The 21,071-nt window shown below is 46.0% G+C and overlaps 1 protein-coding gene across 3 annotated transcripts; it reads right to left on the bottom strand.

Annotated features, from left to right (window-relative positions):
- Positions 1-1,076: 1,076 nt before the first annotated feature.
- On the bottom strand, positions 1,077-20,386 carry LOC147119667 (targeting protein for Xklp2-like). 3 transcript variants are annotated; one of them, XR_015078051.1, is made up of 9 exons: positions 20,320-20,386; positions 19,764-19,906; positions 17,532-17,637; positions 12,113-12,207; positions 9,560-9,699; positions 6,681-6,750; positions 6,235-6,386; positions 2,637-2,814; positions 1,077-1,786 (listed from the first exon to the last, which is right to left on the bottom strand). XR_015078051.1 is itself a non-coding variant. In XM_085985185.1 (8 exons), exons 4-7 carry the CDS (start codon positions 12,229-12,231, stop codon positions 2,764-2,766), a joined length of 462 nt encoding a protein of 153 aa, XP_085841311.1. In that variant the 5' UTR covers positions 12,232-12,273; positions 17,532-17,637; positions 19,764-19,906; positions 20,320-20,386; the 3' UTR covers positions 1,077-1,786; positions 2,637-2,763. The 3 variants fall into 3 exon arrangements, 2 of the variants coding, with proteins under 2 accessions (XP_085841311.1, XP_085841312.1); XM_085985185.1 differs by lacking the exon at positions 6,681-6,750 and having other exon boundaries at positions 12,113-12,273; XM_085985186.1 differs by lacking the exon at positions 6,681-6,750 and having other exon boundaries at positions 12,113-12,273; positions 20,287-20,376.
- Positions 20,387-21,071: the final 685 nt, after the last annotated feature.

Below are 21,071 nucleotides of genomic sequence, written 5' to 3'. Positions count from 1 at the left end.
ATGTAAGCAAATGTAAATAGTTATAAAATTTGTATTTAACAATTATTTAAAGCCTTATGCAGTTGCAAGAAGGCGCAAGGGTTTTGTGGGTATTGGCTGGGCCGTTGTTGGGCGAATCAGGAAGTTACAGCACGGAAAGAGGCCATTTCAGCCCATCGTGTCCGTGCCGGCCAACAAAGCTATCCAGCCTAATCCCACTTCCCAGCTCTTGGTCCGTAGCCCTGCAGGTTACAGCATTCCAAGTGCACATCCAAGTACTTTTTAAAGTGTGTTTAGTGTTCCTGTCTCTACCATCCTTTCAGGCAGTGAGTTCCAGACCCCCACGACCCTCTGGGCGAAGACATTTCCCCTCAAATCCCCTCTAAGCCTTCCCCCAATTACTTTAAATCTGTCTCCCCTGGTTTCTGACCCCTCTTCTATCCACTTTTAGGCCCCTCAATTTTATACACCTCAATAAATGCCCAACCCTGTCCCAGCGTAAGTGAATTTCTAGCGGATGGGCACCATTGCATGTGGAAAGCTGGAACTTGTGGGGCGCTTATGACTCCATACGCACGCTGCCAGCCCTGTGAAACCCTGCAACATGATGAGAAGGAGCGGGGGGTCGGGGGGGGGGGGGGGGGGTGTGGGAGAAGGAGGTCCAGCACTCGAGGTAATAATGCTTTGTTATTAAAGGTTAAAGGCAGGTGGCAGCAGCGGTTCAGACTGATGATTGAATATGGAACACTGACCGTGCTGGGACTGGGGACCCGAGTCCTGAGTTAGCCCATTAAACTCGGTGAATCGGCTGGGCCTCCATTGCCAGCGGGGCGAGTCCGTGAACAGGAGGAGCGGCCTAATGAGGCCAGGTCCGCAGGAAAGGAGGGAGGGGGGGCAGGAAAAAAAGTCACATTATTCCAAAACTGGACATTCCCGAAATCTGTTAATGCACCACCGGGTGTTCGCAATACAACACGATCTAACCCAGAGTTTAACCAGCTCCGGCCCAGTCTAATTTGCTATTCCTGCGACAGCGAATTTCACTTCACCCGGAATAAGCTAGGCTGTTCAAGATCCAAACACCGGAGACCAGAACCTTACGTGGAAGGTCTTTATTAAGTACAAACAAGTATTAAACATTAAAACCACATCCATACATGTACCGAGTTTGACAATCCCTGGCCACTTACTGCCCGGCTCCCCTAGGACCACAGTCCCGCAGTAACGGCCATCAGCATCTTCGAAACCAGATACAGGGAAAGGAGATTTGGATTGGGGAAGATTCCCCTCTGGGGGTCAGGAAGAGCAAATCTTGCAGATTAGAGACTCGTGCATCACTATTCAAACAAAGTTAAACATTTCTGATCCAATAAGGTCAGCGACTGACGAATCGGCCGGGTGAGCGCCAGCGGAGGGCGGATCGGTCTGAAGAATGAATAAAATTTCACTGACCCGCTGAGACCCCGCGTGACCTTGGAGCAGTGAAATAAACCCCGGTCTTAAAATGTTACCTCTCGGGCGCTGCCCCGTTTTCAAAATTTCAGCTTAGAAAAAACAGTTCCGCTGCCTGGTTGGGTTTTGACGAGACACTAAACCGGACCGGAATCATTCACTGACCGCAAGATGAGGATTATACCGGCGGCAGTAGTAAAACTAAAACATGGAAGAGTTTTCACAAAGGAGGCCCTTGGATAAGACCGGACTGAGCAACGACAAATGGACACACTGATCAGGAAATTCCGGCTCTCGACTGCTCACTGATCCCAGTTTTCACAGTCTCCCTTTAGCCTCAACCCGCCTTGTTCATCTGTAAAGTGCAGAGGGAAAGAGAAACGCGGAATTCAGTCTCAAGACAGTGACTTCTGACTAGCTGGACTCACCCCGGCCCCGCTCTAATAGTTTGTGTCCCGGACAGCCCGCGATAGACCGAGTCACTCAGCAGGACCCGAGATCTTCCCGTTCATGTCGCAACCCGCTGGGAGAAGGGATATAAATCCAGGGTTTGATGGTTAACCGCGCCCACCCAGTTATTTCAGTCCAGTTTAAACAAGCTTCCCTTTACCCCGTTCTTTGTACGTTAATAGCACAAAGAGAGCAGATTGACAATGAGGAAGAGTGCGGGCCCGTTCATCCCCGACCTCCCTCCAATAACCCGTCAGGGAACGAAACTCCAATCCCCCAGTCCTGTTGGGAAACAAACGGACGATTCCTGGGTCTCAATGTCCAGAGCCGGGAGCCATTAGTTGGCAGAGTCTCACAGCTCAGACGCTGTCAGTTTACCTCTGGGGTCAGATTCAAATCCAGCCCGGAGTTGGCGAGGCCCCTCCCGGCTCTAAAAATACTTGGGCCTCAAGCCATTTCTCAACAGGCACAGCCCCGCCGTGGGCCCTGGTCAGAGCGGCAGATTCTGATACTAGCTCGGGCACCGCGTTGTTCGGGTCGGGCAGCAAGAGCTGGGCGTGTCCAGAGATGCTCGAACAGGCCAGTGTTTTTGGGGGGTGGGGGGGGGTGGATCAACGTTTAAATCGGTTCTCAAGGTTTCTGAATTGAAGACTATGGGCAGAGAGCGCGGAGAAGGCAGTGTGTGGGGGGGGGGTGGGTGGAGGCGAAGATAGAGGGCCTCCGAGAATGGTCGGGAGAAGAGCCGACTGTAGTACCTGGTGTCTCCTGGCGCCTGGCCCGCTTGCCGCCTCTCGCTTGTGTGCGATGTTCAAACACGTCAATGTACTCTGCCATCGAGATATACTGCCCGAGAGCCGCATCGTTGCACTCCCTTTTCCTGGGTCAAGACAAGTTGAACGGCCTTGTCACGGTGCATCCTCTGGTTGTGTGTGTCTGGAATGACAGTAGCGTTAGTGCAGAATCTCAATCTACTCTGCCAATCCCAGGATTGATATCAATGCATACAATGTCTTGCACCTTCTCCAAGCCCAATACATCCTTCCCGAGGCGCGTTGCCCAGAACTGAACCAAGTTCTCCAGAGGTGGTCCAAACAGAGCTCTGTACAACAAAGTACTTCCACTGATGGCCTTCACTCGAGGAAGCCCAACATCCCATAGCCTTGTAAAGTTATTTTGTACCCGTCCACTAGTTTAATGATCTGCTCATGTGCCTCAATCTCTACTCCTTCAGTTCCTAGCTGACCATTTATAAAAATACTCGGATCCAAGTTCCTCAGGGTCTAAAGTGGATGACCTCACTTCCGTACATTAAACTCCATCTGGCCACAGTTTTGCTCGATCAGCGGCCTTTTGAAAATTGCTGCTAACACCTACACTACTAACTGCACCATTAAACTTGCTCTCGTCAACAAACTTGGATATACGGATCTCTATTCCTTCATCCAACTCATTGAAAGTGAAAAGCTGACGCCCCAGTACGGATTCCCTAGGGGAACCGCCAGTCACAACCTGCCAATTGGAGTACATGTCCAGTAGCCCGACTGTTTCCTGCCTGCTAACCAATGTCAAATGGCTGCCTCCTTTTCCATGTGCTTTCATTTATGCCAACGGTCTATTTCGTGAAACCGTAAACCAACGCCTTCTGAAGTCCATATAAATAACATCCGTAGAATTACATAGAATCCCCAACACAGGAACAGGCCGCTCGGTCCTACTGCTGTAAGCTACACAAGAGCTTCCTTCCAACCCTAGTTCATCAACTCCATGGGTAGAAACTTGTATTCCTTTCTCCCTCGTTAATGTAGCTGCTCCTTAAATGCATCTATACTATTTGCCTCAACTACCCTCGTGGTATCCAGTTCCACATTCTATCAAGTAGTTCTTGAAATCTTAGGGACGATCTTATGATCTAGTTTTGGGTTCTCTACAAGCAGACACATCTGTCACCTCAGCCCCAGCCAGCTAGTCTTTCCTGATCCGTGCAATTTCTTGCACCATGAGCCTTCTCCAGTGCCTCATTTTTCAATGGAGATCACGTGTACAGTACAAGAAGTCCTATACAAATTAACCAGAACTTCTGCTCTTCAATTCTTTGCTTCTAGTAAAACCCAGTGTTTGGTTTGTATGCGCTCTTAAACCGACCGTGCTGTTGCTACTTTTGATTTGAGAATCTGTTCGAGAAATTCTCCTCTACTCCATTTCAATTCTTGTTTACCAAGGATTGTGGACTCATTTCCTTACCAAGATGCACCAACTCCTTTAAATTAATTTCCATTTAAATACATCTACAACGTGACCAAGAAAAATAGGCAAATCAATTACCCTTTACAACGCTATGCTGGCTCCGTTCTCCAAGTGCTCAGTCAATCTACCACTAATGCCGTGGAGATTTGTCAATCTTCAGCCCCCATTACCATTCTTAGATTTAAAGCCAATTAATTCTACAGTTTCCTCTTATTATTTCGCAAGTCTGCCATTTCCTTATACTCAATTACAGCATGGGCTTCATCTGCTCAGAGTATGGCACCAATCAATTATTTACATTTATATTAGGAAAAAGCGGGTGGTCGTGAGTGACATGCGCCCCCTTGAAAATCGATAAGTGAAAATACGGAAATGGTGGCCATGTTGAATAATGCCAGACATCAACGAAATATGGACTCAATGAAAGCAAACAGTAATGGCACTATGTGACCCAATGGCTCCCATCCCAGGGATTTAAAGGGAGCAGATAAGAACATGCCAGATGCACCAACTATGATGTTCCAAATTGTTCTCGATTCAACAACTATTCCTTTAGTGGGAAAACTGCATGATACTCGCTATTCAAGGAGTGTGAAACCAGGAATTAGAGCAGTTAGCCTAACACCTGTTGTGAAATTACTAGAATCCAAGAATGCAGAGACTAAACATTTAAAAAGTGGCAGCTGATCAGAAAGCCTACATGGATCTGTGAAAGGCAGGTCATGCCTGACGGAGGTGGAGTCGGAGGAGGGTCTATGGAATTCCAAAAGGCATTCGATAAATTCCTCAAGACTGTTAGCTAAAAGTTCAAGCTCATGGAATTAAAGGCAAATCATTAACCTTGTTAGGAAATTGGATGAGTGGCAGGAGACAGTAGGGATAATTGGCAGGATGTAACTAGTGGTGTCCCACAGGAATGTGTTGGGCCTCAACTATTCACTATTTATTAACTAAATGGGATAGAAAGGCACATGGGCAAAACTGTGGCAAATGGATTTCAAAGCAAGTGAGGTCATCCACTTTTGAATGCAGGATAGATCAGAGTACTTTCCAAATGGTGAAAAGCCAGTAAAAGTAGAAGTTAAAGAAAGAAAGGCCTCCCATGTACACAGATCATTAAAATTTCACGGACAGCTACAGAAAATCAAAAATAGCTAATGAATGCTGGTCTTATATCTCGAGGATTAACCAAGGGGGAAGAGGTAGAAGTTATGCTACTGTTAGACAAAGCCCTGGTTAGACTACACCTGGAGAACTGAGCAGTTCTGGGCACCACAACTTAAGGATATCAAATCAACTTTTATTGTCATTGTTAGTGCACAAGTGCAGTACAAAGAAATATAGGCTTGTGGTTCCCGAGAGAGTGTACATTTAGATTAAGACATTTAAACATTCAACATACATTTGGCTTGTAATACATTAACATAAGCATAATCATAACAAAGTGCATTGGCAGATGTGCAGGCTTTAGAGTTTATTTGTGGAGTTCAGTAGGATGACAGCCCTGGGAAAGAAGCTGTTCCTAAATCTGGTTCGTACGGGTACGTATATTGGCTTGGCCTTGGAGGGAGTGCAGTGTAGGTTTACCAGAATACCTGACTGCCAAGGGTTAACTTACGCGGAGAAATTATACAAGCAGGAGTGGTATTAGCTGGCATTTAAGGTTAAGTGGATTTGGTCGAAGTTAAAAGCGAACTGAAGGTAAAGAGAAAGTATTACTCCTGGTTGGAGTCTAGGACTAGGGGACATAGTCTATTGGAACCACACCTTTCAGGGGTGAAGTTAGTAAACGCTTCGACATAAAATAGTTAGAAGTTTGAAACTTCTGCAAACGGCAATTAATGCTGGGATCAATTGTTAATTTTAAATCTAAGATGGATAGATCGTTAGCCAAAGGTACTAAGGGATATGGGGCAAAAGCGAGTATATGCAGTTAGGTCAGAGATCAGCCATGATCTCATAGCAGAACAGGTTCGAGGGGCTAAATAGCCTGCTCCTGTTTATGTAGGCATCAGGGCTTTTAATGAGAAACGGCTCAAGGTATCTTGGGATTCCTCTCAGCGTTAAATGGATGGTGAAATGTTACCGTGGTTCTCGGTGTTCACTCACCGAGGGCGGGTACTTGCGGAGATCCTTGATGAAGTGCGACAGTTTGTACTCTTGGTCTGATCCGAACTCCCGGTGGCCTTCGGCTGGCCTGTTTGTGTGGAGCTGTATATTGATCGGCCTGGTGAGCGGGATGGAAATCCTCATGTTCTGACCTGAGGAGATCACAAGATTGAAGGCGGCATCGGATAGCTCAGTCCGCTTAAAGACCCAACACGCATGTGCCATATCCACACTACCGATAGGTACTTAACAGACACTGCTCCATCCAAATTCCCTCCGGTTTCCCCCCCCCACACACACAAGCACCTCTTTACCCGGTCCCAGCTTCAGCTACAAATTTGCCATTTTTACATTGAATTGATGAATCCAATGTCTTCCTATAGATTAACTCAAGATGGGAAAGGCATCAGGCCTTCCCCAGTCTGCCCACAAGACCCGATGCTCACCTTTGACCCTCAGCCTGACTAGCAAGTGCCCACTGTATCCTTCACCCAAGCTCGCAGTCTCGAAATTCTGCTAAAAGACAAACTGAACACTAAATGAGATATCATGGATGATTAAAGCCACAAGGGAAAAATGAGGGTAAGGAAAGAGGCATACATTACGTGGACCGCAAGGGGAGAGCATAAGGGAGAATACGACGAGATTAGGAGAGAAGTCAACAATTAGGAAGGCAAAGAGGGACTATGAAATTAAATCAAGGCACATGTAGTGAAATATTTTAGACAAGCTAAAAAAGGGAGGTCGGAATGGGAATAGGGCTACTAAGATGGACAGGATAATACCACAGGCAACGATAGAGAGATGGCAGAAATTAAATAATTACTTGGATTCTATATTTACCAGGGAGATAGGACAGGTGGACATGATGCTGGAAGGCAAAATTAGAAATGTGCATTGAGATATTAAATAAACTAATCAAACTAAGGAAAAACCTGGTTCAGATGGGTTACATCTGCACATTTTAAAATAATCTAGGGAAGAGATAGGCTTATACTACATATTTAGTAATTCGTTAAAAATGGTGGTGCCAGAGGACTGGTGGTTAGCTAATATACCTATATTTAAGGAGAGATAGAACATGTCCAGGGACCTATAGACCAGTCAGCTTAATGGTGGTAGGAAATATAAATGGAATACCTACTAAAGGAGAAAACAGAAAATCGAGAAACGCCAAAAAAGGAATAGTCAACATTGATTTCAAAAGGGAAAGCTTGTTTGTTCAACCTCTGAAATTTTTGAAGAGGCAACAGGGAGAGCAGACAAGGGTGATGCAGTAGGTGTAATTTATCTAGATTTGCAAAAGGCCTTCAAATAAGGTACTACATAAGAGACTGATGAACAAAGTCAGAGAATGCAGAACAAGGCCAGAGAATGCAGAGTCAGGGGACAAGTAGCAAAATGGATAACTAGCTGGCTTGAGGAAAGGATGGACAGGCTGGGTCTCCTTTCTCTTGAAAGAGACAGCTGAGTAGTGACCCAAGAGGTCTTTAAAATTAAAGGCCATCAATATAAGAGAGTCACCAAGAAATCAAATAGGGAATTCAGGAGAAACTTCTTTACTCAGTGGTGAGAATGTGGAACTCGCTACCACGGAGTGGTTGAAGCAAATAGTATGGATGTACTTAAGGGAGAAGGGTATAGAGGGCTACAGATGGATTTAGATGACGAAAGACAGGGGGAGGCTCAAGTGGAGCATAAATGCCAGCATGGACTGGTTGGGCCGAATAGCCTGTTTGCTCCACAGCCTCTAATGCAATCTCAACCTTTTTTAGTCAACCTATAGTTTGTCATGTGGAATCTTTGATGCATATTGGAAATCTGGGTGTCTCTCCTCATGGATCTCCCTGCTTCCCACTTGGGATATCACTTCTCCAGTCACCCACAAAATTTAAAAGTTGCGGGATTATCACTTTCTGAACCCTTAACGGAAAGTCCACAGCAGGAGCTGAAGAGGTTGCTGTAGTGCAAGTGAAGGCGAACAGCAAGAAACATTCTATAAAACTGGATACATCAGCAGAGCAAGGGGACCATTTCAGAATTAACAGGAGGGCGTTTGAAGTGACGCAGCTCAGGAGGGCACAAGGTCAATATTCAAGTTCTCCCAGAACTTGAGAAACGGGCCACCTATGTGGTGCTGATTAAGGCCCAGGACAGTCTCACGCCTTGGGGCAGAGTTGCTGGACTCTGGCAGAGCATCAACGACAGCAATTCACTGGCCATCATCCATCTCAGAAGAGGGAAACACGAGGGACACCACTTGACATGTCAGCAGCTCTACATTGGAATATGGCAATGATCAGGCTCAGTGATGTGCCCGCTCCTGCATAGAACTGCCTCACAAACATAACCATTTGGGCAAGATCCTGGGGGCCATTGATAGTGGGAGCCCCCACCCAATGTTTTCTCGTGGACGATCATTTATCCTAATAGATTTACCGTGATCCGATGGTCCAAGTGTACTGCATGCCACCAGCCAGAAGATGGACCTGGATTAATCATATTCTGTATTCCTGACAAAGATCCTAAACAAATGTGGAGCTGGACGCAACCCAACAGGGATGCAGCTGAAGTGAACTTGAAAGGATGAGCTGGAGTTAAAAGCCCAAGACAGAATGGAGCGGTGTCGTTTGGCTACTGCCTTATTTATCGGCACAGGAAGAATGATCCAGGGCCCCAGAAGGAATTGAGGCCATTCTGAAGTCACTCAGTGCCAGTGAAAGCATTCAGCGCTATCCATCCCCGGGATGCTCAGTAGGGATCTGGTGCCACGCCATCCTGCTGGGAAGAAACCTCCGAGTGGAAGAGACAATACAGATACAGACGACTGGTGACTCCAAACTCAGATTAAAGAAGCCGATCTTCAAACGGACCCAATTATTAGCCTTGCCGCTGTGTTAAATACTGACCATCAGCCTCTGATCAACTAACTGATGGAATTGGCTAATGGTCCGGGATTCTTTCCCTTGTAGAACAGACTCAGATGAAACTGGTGACAGTGGCAATCATGAAAAATGAGCTTTTAGAATGGACAATGTTGGGAATCAAATTGAACTCTGTAGATGATCGCAGGTAGAGCTCCAGTTGTAGAAACATAATCTGAATTACTTGGAAGGCAATACAACCTACGCACCCCATACACACCAGCCTTCTCCCCATAGTTCAGTGGGTTACAAATAGCCTGTGGGCTATCTAAAGTCAGCCTCACGAAATAGCATTAATGAACCTTGCATTTCATCTCTCCAACACTGGCTATAGACACCTCCCTACAAAAGGGACACCTGGAATCTCTTCCAAATCAGCCACGCGCAGTCAACCAGTTTACTTGTGCCAGCAATCGCGAGATGCATCATTGCTTCGTTGAGCCGCCTGTGCTCTGCCGTCTCCCTTTGTAATCGAGCGATTGTCGACATTTCCCGCTCCTCCGAGCTCATTGGCCTCCAGTATACATGGCTCCTGGACCGCCTAGGGGTAAAGGGAAGCACAGATGTGGTTAGTTCGCCCAGAAAAGCGGAGTTGGCAGTTAGTTCACGCAGGCTGGCCAACACTACAAATTAGACAGTCTATTCTTCATGAACTTGATTCGCACCAACAATTCAAGCTCTCCAAAGAAAAAGAAAGCAAGTTTATTTTAAGACCTGTTTTATATAGCTCACGTCCCAAAATGCTTTAAAACTTGGAAGTGTAGTCACTGTCGTAATGTAGGAAACGTGCCAGCCAATCTGAACACAAGCTCCCACAAATAGACGAGATAATGTTTAATCTGATACTTTGTTTAACTTGTCCCATTACCACCTCCTTTTGCCTTGAATATCTGAACCTCTCCTGCCTTGTATCCCATCACAGACCTTCCCCTTTGTTCTTTCATCCCCTCCCCACTTTCCCAGCCCCTGCAGTTGCTTAAAAATCTTTTCCATTTCCTGCTTTTTTCCAGTACTGACGGAAGGTCATCGACATGAAACGTTAAATCTGTTTCTCAGATGCTACCTGACCTCCACCATTGTTTTTATTTGATTTCCAGCATCTGCAGTATTTTTAGATATCTGTTTCACTGACGTTGATTGATGGAATACTGGCCAGCACACCGCAGATAACTCCTGCTGCTTTAGTGCCATGGGAGATTTTACGTCCATCTGAGAACAGACAGGGCCTGGGTTTAATGTCTCATCTGAAAGGTGAGCACCAGCAACAGTGCAGCACTCCCTCAGTACTGCACTGGAGTGTCAGCCTCGATTATTGTACAGGTTTTTGCAGTGAGACTTGAAACCACAACCTTCTCACTCAGGCGAGGTTGCTCCCAACTGAGCAGCAGCTGTCTCCTCCCTGCCTCACTCCCACAAAGGTGGCGAATTCCTAAGAAAATCCAGGTTCAATTTGCACCCTAACCCCAGTAATTTACAAGATGAGCAGGAATTGGGACAGGTGCCAGGACCTGAACTATAGGGGGCTTCACTGGAGTCATGAGTCAGCTGGTGATCATCCTCTAGCCAGGTCTCGGGCTGTTTAAGTTCAGGGTTATTCGGAGGGAAAATGCCCTCCAGCATCGAGTGAAGGCTCAAACCTTCGGGGTGAGCGAGACCAGCTCGGAGTCCTGTAGACTTCCTGAGCACAAGTCACCCATTAGCGGGGCTGCGATAGCTAATCTGGCTCTGAACTTCAAAAATCACCAGGTCTGCAATGGTCACTTCTATTCCCAGTCCTACTTCCCCTCGGCCCCAGAGTCACTGGAGGGTCGCTAGTTCCTGGTTAGATAATTGAACTGCGCGGGTTTGAGACTCACGCACGGACAACAGACAGGGAGCCAACGCCTCAGATTTAGATTTACAAGACCAGAGGTGACACTACACTGCAACCATTCCACATCCCCACCTCTTATTCTAAATGGATAGTGGGGACACCTGATGGTCCAACACTCCGCTGAAGCAGTAGAAATCAGGTCCAGACTACGGAATTAAGCTTCGATCGGTTTTAATTATTAAGTGGTGCGTTTAACCCAGGGAATCACTGCAAGAAGCAGCGTGAATTTAGAATTCACAGGTCTCAGAAGGCGATATCCGGACACTGACTTTTGGGCGGCATGACTTCACTTAACTAATCCTGATGAATCCGAGGCAAATACGAAACTCGAGGTTTGATTTGACAGGAGAGCAGTTAGCACGGGTGACAACAGCAGATAGAGGCTCAATGTGGTGAATCGGGATTGATGGAAATCACAATCGGAAGTTTACGGTACAGAAGGATGCCATTCGTCCCATCATGTAATGTCGAAATAGCCATCTAGTCTAATCCCACTTTCCATCTTTTGGTTCGTATCGTTACAGGTTACTACACTGTGCATATCCAAGTACTATGTAATGCGATGAGGGTCTCTGCCTCTACCACCCTCAGGCAGCGAGTTCCAGACCCCCACCACAGGTGAACATTTCTAAACACCTCTAAAGACGACTTTCAATCTGTTCTAGTTATTGACCTCCAACTGAAATAGGTCCGTCCTATCCACTACCTAGACCCCAGTTTAGACACCTCAATGCAAACCACCCCAGCCCATCCAATCATTCCTCATTGCTAAAGTTCTCCAGTCCTGTCAACATCCTGGTAAATCCCCTTGTACTTTTAGTGCAATCACATTTCCTTTAATGGCGACCCCAAAGCTGTATGCAGGGCTCTAGCCCAACTATTACCAAGGGATACAAGGCAATCTTTCCCTGGCCCCCATCAGACCCGCGACCGTGAGAAAGAACAGTTGCAACAGGAGCTATGCATTTATCCCAGTGATTCGGATTCTCGGTTAAAAGGCACCGCCCTAAAAAGTCAAGTCATGGGGAAGCTGGACACTGAAGGAACAAGCCCAGTTCGGACCGACGTGTTTGCAACTTACTTGAGAACTGTGGGAGTTCGAGGCAGAGTCAGCTTGGGTCTCCGGGGATCACCACGTGACCTCGAGCACCTCCCGATTGTTGGGCTGCAGCAAGCCTGCCGGAAGAGAAGGCGATTCATTGAACATCCAATTATCTTTATCAGAGGGAGACCATCTTCAGGCTGAAATAAGGAAGCGTTATATGGAACCTAGTGAAACCTGTTGGTTATTAATACCACATTCAGTTAGTCCTGACTGTGGGAGTTAACTACCTGGTGAATCGGCCACTGTTCTGTAAAGGAACTCGAGCTTAAATTTACCGGACAATTTGCTGGTGAAGTCTAGATATGAGCAACTGGCGGTGGGAGAAATTACGACCAAGACCAGCCAGTTCTCAAAAGGAGACCAAATTGGGCAGGTGGGAGAAGCCAGCCGATTTCTGGCCACAGTTTAAAGAGGCTCAATGAACCATAGCCCCGGCTCCCGGGATGTAACCAGGCTGAATGAACAAGGCGAGTCTTCAAACAGCATTCGAGCTGACTGTTCCACTTGCAGCCAGTGAACTGTGAAGTGAGGAGCCGCCAGAGCAAGGCCGACAGTCACGATATCCAGAGAGTAGTGAGTGTCTGCGCCTGTTCTTTCGTCGTGCAATCCATGCACTTTTATCCCCTGCAAGCATTTATTCAGTTCCCTTTAAGGCTACTGTTCAGTCGGCATCCACCATCCCAGCAGGCAGTGCATGCCAACGACTAACCACTCGTAAAGTTTCTCATGTCGGCTTTGGTTCTTTTGCCAATCACCTTAAATCTGTGCCCTCGTGAGCTACCCTTCAGCCATTGTAAGAAGTTCTCTAAACCCTTTGATTTTAAACACTATTAAACAGCCGATTAGCCTCCTCGGCTCCAAGGAGAACCGCCCCAGCTTCGCTATCCACGTAACTGCAATTACTCATCCCGGTAAATCTCGTCTGTACATAACATAAGAAATAAGAGCAGGAGTAGGCCAATCAGGCCCACGAGCCTGCTCCGCCATTCAATAAGATCATGGCTGATCTTATCCTAACCACCAATCCACTATCACAGAACCATCTCCTGAATCGAACAGAATTAGACACGAAATAGGAGCAGGATCAGGCTACACGGCCCCTGGGCCCGCTCCGCTACCCACAGGGCCATGACCGATCCGAACCTAGACTATGTTCAAATTCTTGCCCGCTCCCCATAACCCTTAATTCTCTTTACTGCTAGGAAACTATTTCTGTTTTTATTTATGTAATGTAGCTTCTACAGCTTTTTGGGGCAGCATATTCCACAGACCTACCACCCTGAGTGAAGTAGTTCCTCCTCAGTTTTGAAAGAGCAGCCCCTTATTCCAAGACTATGCCCCCTAGTTCTAGTTTCACCCATCGGGAACATCTTCCCTGCATCCACCCGATCCAACCCCTTCACAATCTGATATGTTTCAATAAGATCGCCTCTCATTCTTCTGAACTCCAATGAGTAGAGTCCCAATCTACTCAACCTCTCCTCATATGACCACCCCCTCATCCCCGGGATTAACCCAGTGAACCTTCTTTGCACTGACTCGAGCGCAAGTATGTCCTTTCTTAAGTATGGACACCAAAACTGTACGCAGTATTCCAGGTGCGGTCTCACCAATACCTTGTACAACTGAAGCAATACCTCCCTATTTTTATATTCTATCCCCCTAGCAATGAAAGCCAACATTCCATTGGCCGCCTTAATCACTTGCTGCACCTGCATACTAACCTTTTGAGTTTCGTGCACCAGGACCCCCAGATCCCTTTGTACTACAGTACTTTCCAGTTTCTTGCCATTAAGATAATAACTTGCTCTATGATTTTTCTTGCCAAAGTGCATAACCTCACACTTTGCAGTATTGTATTCCATCTGCCAAATCTCTGCCCACTTACTTAGCCTGTCGATGTCCCCTTGCAGGTTTTTTATGTCCTCCTCACACTACTTTCCCTCCCATCTTAGTATCATCTGCAAACTTTGATATGTTACACTCGGTCCCCTCCTCCAAATCGTTAATATAGATTGTAAAGAGTTGGGGACCCAGCACTGACCCCTGCGGAACACCACTAGTTACTGATTGCCAGTCTGAGAATGAACCATTTATCCAACTCTGCCTTCTGTTAGATAGCCAATCCTCTATCCATGCCAGAATATTACCCCCAATCCCGTGATTTTTTATCTTAAGCAATAATCTTGTGTGGCACCTTGTCAAATGCCTTTGAAGTCTAAATACACTACGTCCACTGGTTGCCCTTTATCCACCCTATACGTTACTTCCTCAATGAACTCCAGCAAATTTGTCAAACATGACTTCCCCTTCATAAAGCCATGCTGATTTTGTCCGATTAAATGATGATTATCCAAATGTCCTGTTACTGTCCCCTTAATAATGGACTCCAAAATTTTACCTACCACAGATGTTAGGCTAACCAGTCTATAATTTCCAGCCTTCTGTCTACTGCCCTTTTTAAATAAGGGTGTTACATTAGCAGTTTTCCAGTCTGCCGGGACCTTTGCTGAGTCCAGGGAGTTTTGGAAAATTATTACCAATGCAGCCACAATCCCTACCGCCACTTCCCTCCAGACCCTAGGATGTAAGCCATCAGCTCCAGGTGATTTATCCGCCTTGAGTCCCATTATTTTACCGAGTACCACTTCCTTAGTGAATTTGATCGTGTTTAGCTCCTCCCCCCCCCTTTAGCCCCCTGTTTGTCCAGTGTTAGAATATTCTTAGTGTCTTCTACTGTAAAGACTGATGTAAAATATTCATTGTGTTTTTGCCATCTCCATATTTCCCACCATTAATTTCCTGGTCTCATCCTCTAAGGGACCAACATTTACTTTAGCCACCCTTTTTCTTTTTATAGAACTATAAAAACTCTTACTATCTTTATATTTTTTGCTAATTTACTTTCATAATCTATCTTCCCTTTCTTAATCAATCGGTGTTATTTTTTGCTGTCTTTTAAAGTTTTCCCAATCCTCCCACTAGAATTGGCTGTTATATGCCCCTGTTTTTTTGTCGAATACTATCCTTAATTTCTTTACTTAGCCACGGATGGCTGTCTTTTCTTTTACACCCTTTTCTTCAGTGGAATATATATTTTTTGGAAGTTGTAAAATAACTCCTTAAATGTGCACCACTGATCATGTATCCTCTTACCCTTTAATCTATTTTCCCAATCCACTACTCAATTCCGCTCTCATACCTTCATAGTCTCCTTTATTCAAGCTTAGCACGCTTGTTTGAGATCCAACCTTCTCACCCTCTAATTGAATATGGAATTCAACCATGTTATGGTCACTCATTCCAAGGGGATCCTTTACTAGGACATTTTTAATTAAGCCTGTCTCGTTACACAGGACCAGATCTAAGGTTGCTTGCCCCCTGGTCGGTTCAGTTACATACTGCTCAAGAAACCCATCCCTAATACACTCAATGAACTCATCCTCAAGGCAGCCCTGCCCAATTTGATTTGTCCAATTAATATGATAGTTAAAATCCCCCATAATTATAGATGTTCCCTTATTACAACCCTCAACTATTTCCTGAATGATACTCCATCCAACAGAGTTGCCATTGTTCGGAGGCCTATAGAGTACACCCACTAGTGTTTTTTCCCCCATTATTCCTTACCTCCACCCAAACTGTTTCATTATCCTGATCTTTTGACCCAATATCATTTCTCTATTAGTGATTCCTTCCTTTATTAACAGCCACCCCACCTCCTTCCTTCAATACTTTCATATCCTTCCTAAAATGTGGTGACCAGAACTGGATGCAATACTCCCGTTGTGGCCTAACCAGTGCTTTATAAAGGCCGAGCATAACTTCTTCACTTCTGTACTGAATACCTCTATTAAGCCCAAGATCTCATGTGTCCTGCCACCTGCACGGACCTATGCACATTAACTCCCAGGTCACCCTGTCCCTGCACGCTTTAAAGTTGCGCCCTTAAGTGTATATTGCCGCTCCCTGTTCCTTCTGCCAAAATGCATCACCTCACTTAAATTCCATCTGCCACTTGCCTGCCTATTCTGCTAGACTTTCTATCTCTTGTTGCAGTCGATTGGTTTCACCCTCATGGTTTGTCATGTCTGACATCAAGTCTTGCAACTCCAATTTACCCGGGCCAGATCCTAATCAATTCACTGAAAAGAGCCCTCCATAACTGGACTAAATCTTACCATACTATGATAAATATTCGAGATGCTCTCCAAATGTTACATTCGCCAATTGATCGAGTTAGTTCCAGGACTACATCCAGCAATGCCTCCTTTCCTCTTTGGCTAATAACCTACTGATCAATAAATTTCTCTTGAGCACACCTGAATTCCCTCCTTGAAAAATCACAGCCCCATTTCATAGAGGGAGTTAATGTCTCCCATTATCACTACTATCGTTCATGCATCTCTAGTTTTTGAAAAATCTGCCCATGTATCTCCTTCACTATTTAATGGCCTATAAAATACCCCAAGTAGCCCAATATCTCCACACTTTCTCAACTACAAATCAAAGATTCTGCCTTTGATCCTCAAGGACATTTAGAATATTTCCCTCGATCAAAACCGCTACCCCTCGTGCTTGGTCCCCTCCCCATCTCCTGAAGACTTTGGAACCACCATATGAAGCATCCAATCCTCATTGAGCCAGTTCTCGTTAGTGCCACATCATATTCGCGGTTTTTTGCGCCTGCAGCTCACCAACCTGTGCACACATGCACTCCAAATCGAACTTGGACTTTATTGTCTATGATCCCACCCAATTCTGTATTTCTAACTAGAACTCAGTAGTGTACATCTTATTTCTACTTTATAAATACTACATATTGGTACCCAACCATCCTGCCGAATTAGTTTAAACCTTCCCAACATTGACTAACTTGCCCAGAAGTATTGGTCCCAGCTTTGTTCTGGTGCAAGCCGGCCTTCTTGAACAGGCCCCTCCCGCTACAGAACTGCTCCCAATGTCCCAGGGATCTGAAGCCCTCCCTCCTGCACCATGTCGCTAGCCATTCATTCACTTCCCATTTCTGCTCACTAGGACGTGGCACTGGGAATAATCCAGAGATTACTACCTTGGAGGGTCTGCTTTTTAAATTAATGCTATGTTACATTTCTGGCAGCAACAATCCCCCTAAAATCTATGTTGAAACTAGTTCGAAGCCCAATTCAACGAAGCTAATCACCAATCCTTCGGTAGTCACCGGTCGGCGGAGAGGGAGCACAGACAAGCCGGATCGTATCAGGCAGGGTCTTGAGATCCTGGATAATTCCTGGAAACCCGAACTCATTCTTCACATTGAGCCTGGTCTTCACGGCCAACGCGGAGCCTGAATGGTGACACGGCCAATCTAAAGGACTCCGCCACTGGAGGTTGAGGGAGACTCGGCATTACTTACCCCAGAGGCTGGGCCAGACCCTCAGCAGCGGACCGTCTCCTGGCCGCCAGCGAATTTACCGTGTTCGGGGGACTGGTGGAGATTCCAGCGCTCGACGCTCCGCCCTCTGCAGAGACAGGAGGAGAAAGGCAGGAGTTTAGGAGGTGGGGCGGTCAGAGCTCTTAAATTGTGATACTGAGGCCAAGCCGGTATTCTAAGCAGTCTACAACCATTTTCACACAAACTCCAGGATCCGAGTCTGGATTGAGCCCTCGATCCCACAAGAGACACTCCCCGGAGTAGGAATTCGCAGCCCTTCCTTGTACAGAGGGTGAGCGGTTAATAAAGGAACGGGGTAAATCCTCGGCCCCCAAACCTTGAAAATCACTCCCTCGGGTTCGCTTGATTTTAGGAGCATGTATACAAGCACCAAACAGACCCATTCCTAACTCGTTATTAGGTTTAAACGGCGGGCGCTCACGGGGCATCGCAGGTTGTCGGTCACAAGAGCAGAAGTTGCGCTGTAAGAGGATTCTACGATAGACAGATCCTGCATCACAAGCCTTGAAAGGGATCCCAGCCCAGCGTCAGAGAGACAATAACCCGAGTCAGAACAGTTCCTCATTCTCTCCCAAACCACTTCAGCAAAGGATGACATTTCATTCTAACCCAGCCGGTTATAATCCTCCGGGAACTTCCAGCCCAGAGACTGCGGCAGGCAGTGGGTTAGGTCCCAGTGAGAAGTTGAACACTCTCCGGGCTCGGTCTGTTCACGGCAGTAATTTGAACCCAGCCTGGCGGTTGTGAGCCCAGACTCGAGAGCCTGGATTGGAAAGATCACTCGAGTGGCCCACGTGAATAGCCGGGTAGGTCACCGAGACATAGGCGGGGCAAAGTTTGAAAAGTAAACTTCACATCGAAAGTGTCTAACCCGGCAATACCAGATTCGGTGCAAAAAGTGAAACATTATTCGGAGAGATGACAGTACACAGGGCGGTAGAATTTGGGAACTCATCCGCAAACAATTGATAGCTCAAATGTTAAATTTAACTCAGATGTGTTAACCAAAGGTATTAGGGGCAAAGGCGGGAATGAGTTAGGTCACAGGTCAGCCATGATCTCATTGAACGGCAGAATATTGCTCGAGGGGCTAAATTGCCTCCTCCTCTTCCTGTTGTCCTATAGCATCGGTTCTGGTCAAAGTTCAGATTTTCTTCGGAAATAAAGACTTGCATCAGTATAGCGCCTCTTCGACCGCCAAACGTCTCAAAGCGCTTTACAGCCAAAGCAGTACGTTTGAAGTGGAGTCACTGTCGTAGTGTGGGAAACGCAGCAGCCAATTTGCACACAGCAAGATCCCACAATGATAGTGCCCAAATAATCTGCTTTAGTGATACTGATTGAGGATAAATATTGGCCAAGACATCAGGAAGAACTCCCTGCTCTTCAACCACTGTTAGAATCTTTTAAATCTCCGAGCAGACAGGGCCTCGGTTCAACATCTCACCCTCCAGCCAATGCAGCACTCAGTCCTGCGCTGGAGTCTCAGCCTAGGTTTTTTTATGCTCAAGTGTCTGTAACGGGAATTAACCCATAACCTTCAGGTGTGGGCGGTTCCAGCAGAACCACAGCTCGACACAAGTTGATCAGTAAAGTGGGCATTAAACTCCACCCATCATGACCGAGTTGCAGATGGACCGGGTTTAATTTGTTTTCTAATTCCTTTGACACAGTTTGATTAAAAATTAAATGGTACAATACCTTGATATATTTCACAGAAGTTTGCAAAGTATTTTCCAAATTTAACAAACCGTTAAGGCCCAGCAAGTGAACTAGTGCCCCGTCACAGCTCGAGAGCAAGGGCCCCTCCAACACCCAACTGGCAAGGTAAAAATTCTACTCACATCTAGTTCATCTCTACAAACCCAGAGTAAGATTAGAGAGTGGAAAGATGTGGGGCAAGCCATTAGATCTGGACAGATTAATCTCCACGCTCACATCACAACTTAAGTGTCTACACTTAATGTCTTATTGGGCACAAGGTGCTTTGGGACGTCGAGGTCATGAAAGACGCTACATGAATGAAAGTTTAAGATTCTTAACACCATTACAAAAGAGATCATTTTAATAGTCAAGAGACATGAAACATCCAGGAAACCGAGTGAACCTTCTCCAGACTCGGCCGCTAAACCAGGGATCTCCCAAACATCTGGATTTCAGAGACCGAGTGAGAAGAAAGAAAAAGCAACTTACCGGAATCGCAGAGTTCTTCCCGTTCAATCAGCGGGCTCACCACAGCCTTAGGAACGCCACATCTCCACGGTATACAAGGTAAATTGATTTTGGCACCACTCCATATCTGCTAGTTTTACACCGAATGACAGATTTAATCGGATCTGCATTAGAAGGAGACAATCAGCTCAGTTTGGAATGGGCATTAACATATCTTGAAGACACGGTAATGTGGCACCAAATAGAGGAAAGTGTGAAGGAGGTTCAGAAATGGCAGAGGAGGCTCGAGGGGCCAAGTGGCCTATTTATGTTCTGATTGCAGCGCTGAACTCCCGGCCGCGTAGCTTACAAAAGAGGCTTAGCCTAAATCAGAAGGAATCAAGCAGCCGAGACCAGGAAAACCAAACACGCCGGTTAACCAGCGGCTTATAAATAATTAAATAAGAGATTACAGCAACTATCTCAAACATCATCAGCACAGAAACTGCTCCAGCTTCAACCCGAAACTTTTTGGTTCCCAACTAAACACAGAACGAAAACAAACAGAGCAGGGAGAGAGAAACAATCGCCCGCTCACTAAAACTTGCTCTTCTGTAACCCCAGAAACTACTTCCAGAGAACATCAAATCAAACCTCGCTGAGCATCTCTTACCTCTCTTCAGCCCACAGCTCTGCTTTATACGGGACTCTAACCGTGCGTTGACCAATCAAACCGCAGCTTTAATCAAATCCTTGTGACCAGTGACGTCGGCATTTTTCTCGTCCAATGGGTGTCCGTGCTGATTGAGAGACAGCATCTTGTCAGGTCGCATGGGATTGAGTGGAAAAGGCGCTGCGAATCGAAACCGATCCTCAGTCATTGGGTCTTTTTGATGGACCAATAAGGGTGAGACTGGGTTGCCCCCCCCCCCGACAGTTATCAAACAACAATCATCGCAACAAGTGCCCGTTTTAGGGCACTCTTTTAGTTTGGACCAAAAAAAAAAACCCAAATTGGACTGTAAATGAACAAAAGTTCAACTAAAACTTAACAAATCAAACAAAAATTTGGTTTGTCCGTTTTAGGGCAACACTTATATTTTGTTTAATTTGTTTATGGGATGTGGGCGTCACCGACAAGGCCAGCATTTATTGCCCATCCCTAGTTGCTATTGAGAAGGTGGTAGTGAGCCGCCTGCTTGAACCGCTGCAGTCTGAGTGGTGAAGGTACTCCCACAATGCTGTTCCTCTTTTGATTGGACCAAGCAAAATAAACTGTAACTAATAAAACTTTAAATAAACCTGAACAAATCAAATTAAAATTTGGTTGTCCAAATCAATTATGCACTC

The sequence above is a fragment of the Somniosus microcephalus genome, chromosome 4, assembly GCF_052327205.1.
Source record: "Somniosus microcephalus isolate GS21.2 chromosome 4, FLI_Smic_1.0, whole genome shotgun sequence".
In the NCBI taxonomy this organism is placed as follows: Eukaryota; Metazoa; Chordata; class Chondrichthyes; order Squaliformes; family Somniosidae; genus Somniosus; species Somniosus microcephalus.
Note: the sequence above shows the minus strand (reverse complement) of the source record. Positions and strands in the feature narration are given on the sequence as shown.

Excerpts from the sequence above, each read along its gene's own strand:
- LOC147119667 (XM_085985185.1), bottom strand. The coding sequence starts at position 12,231 with ATGAATCGCCTTCTCTTCCGGCAGGCTTGCTGCAGCCCAACAATCGGG. Across the intron at positions 6,387-9,559 it reads TCTCGCGATTGCTGGCACAA|GTCAGAACATGAGGATTTCC; the intron begins GTAAACTGGTTG and ends TGATCTCCTCAG. Across the intron at positions 2,815-6,234 it reads TCCGCAAGTACCCGCCCTCG|ACACACACAACCAGAGGATG; the intron begins GTGAGTGAACAC and ends CTGTCATTCCAG.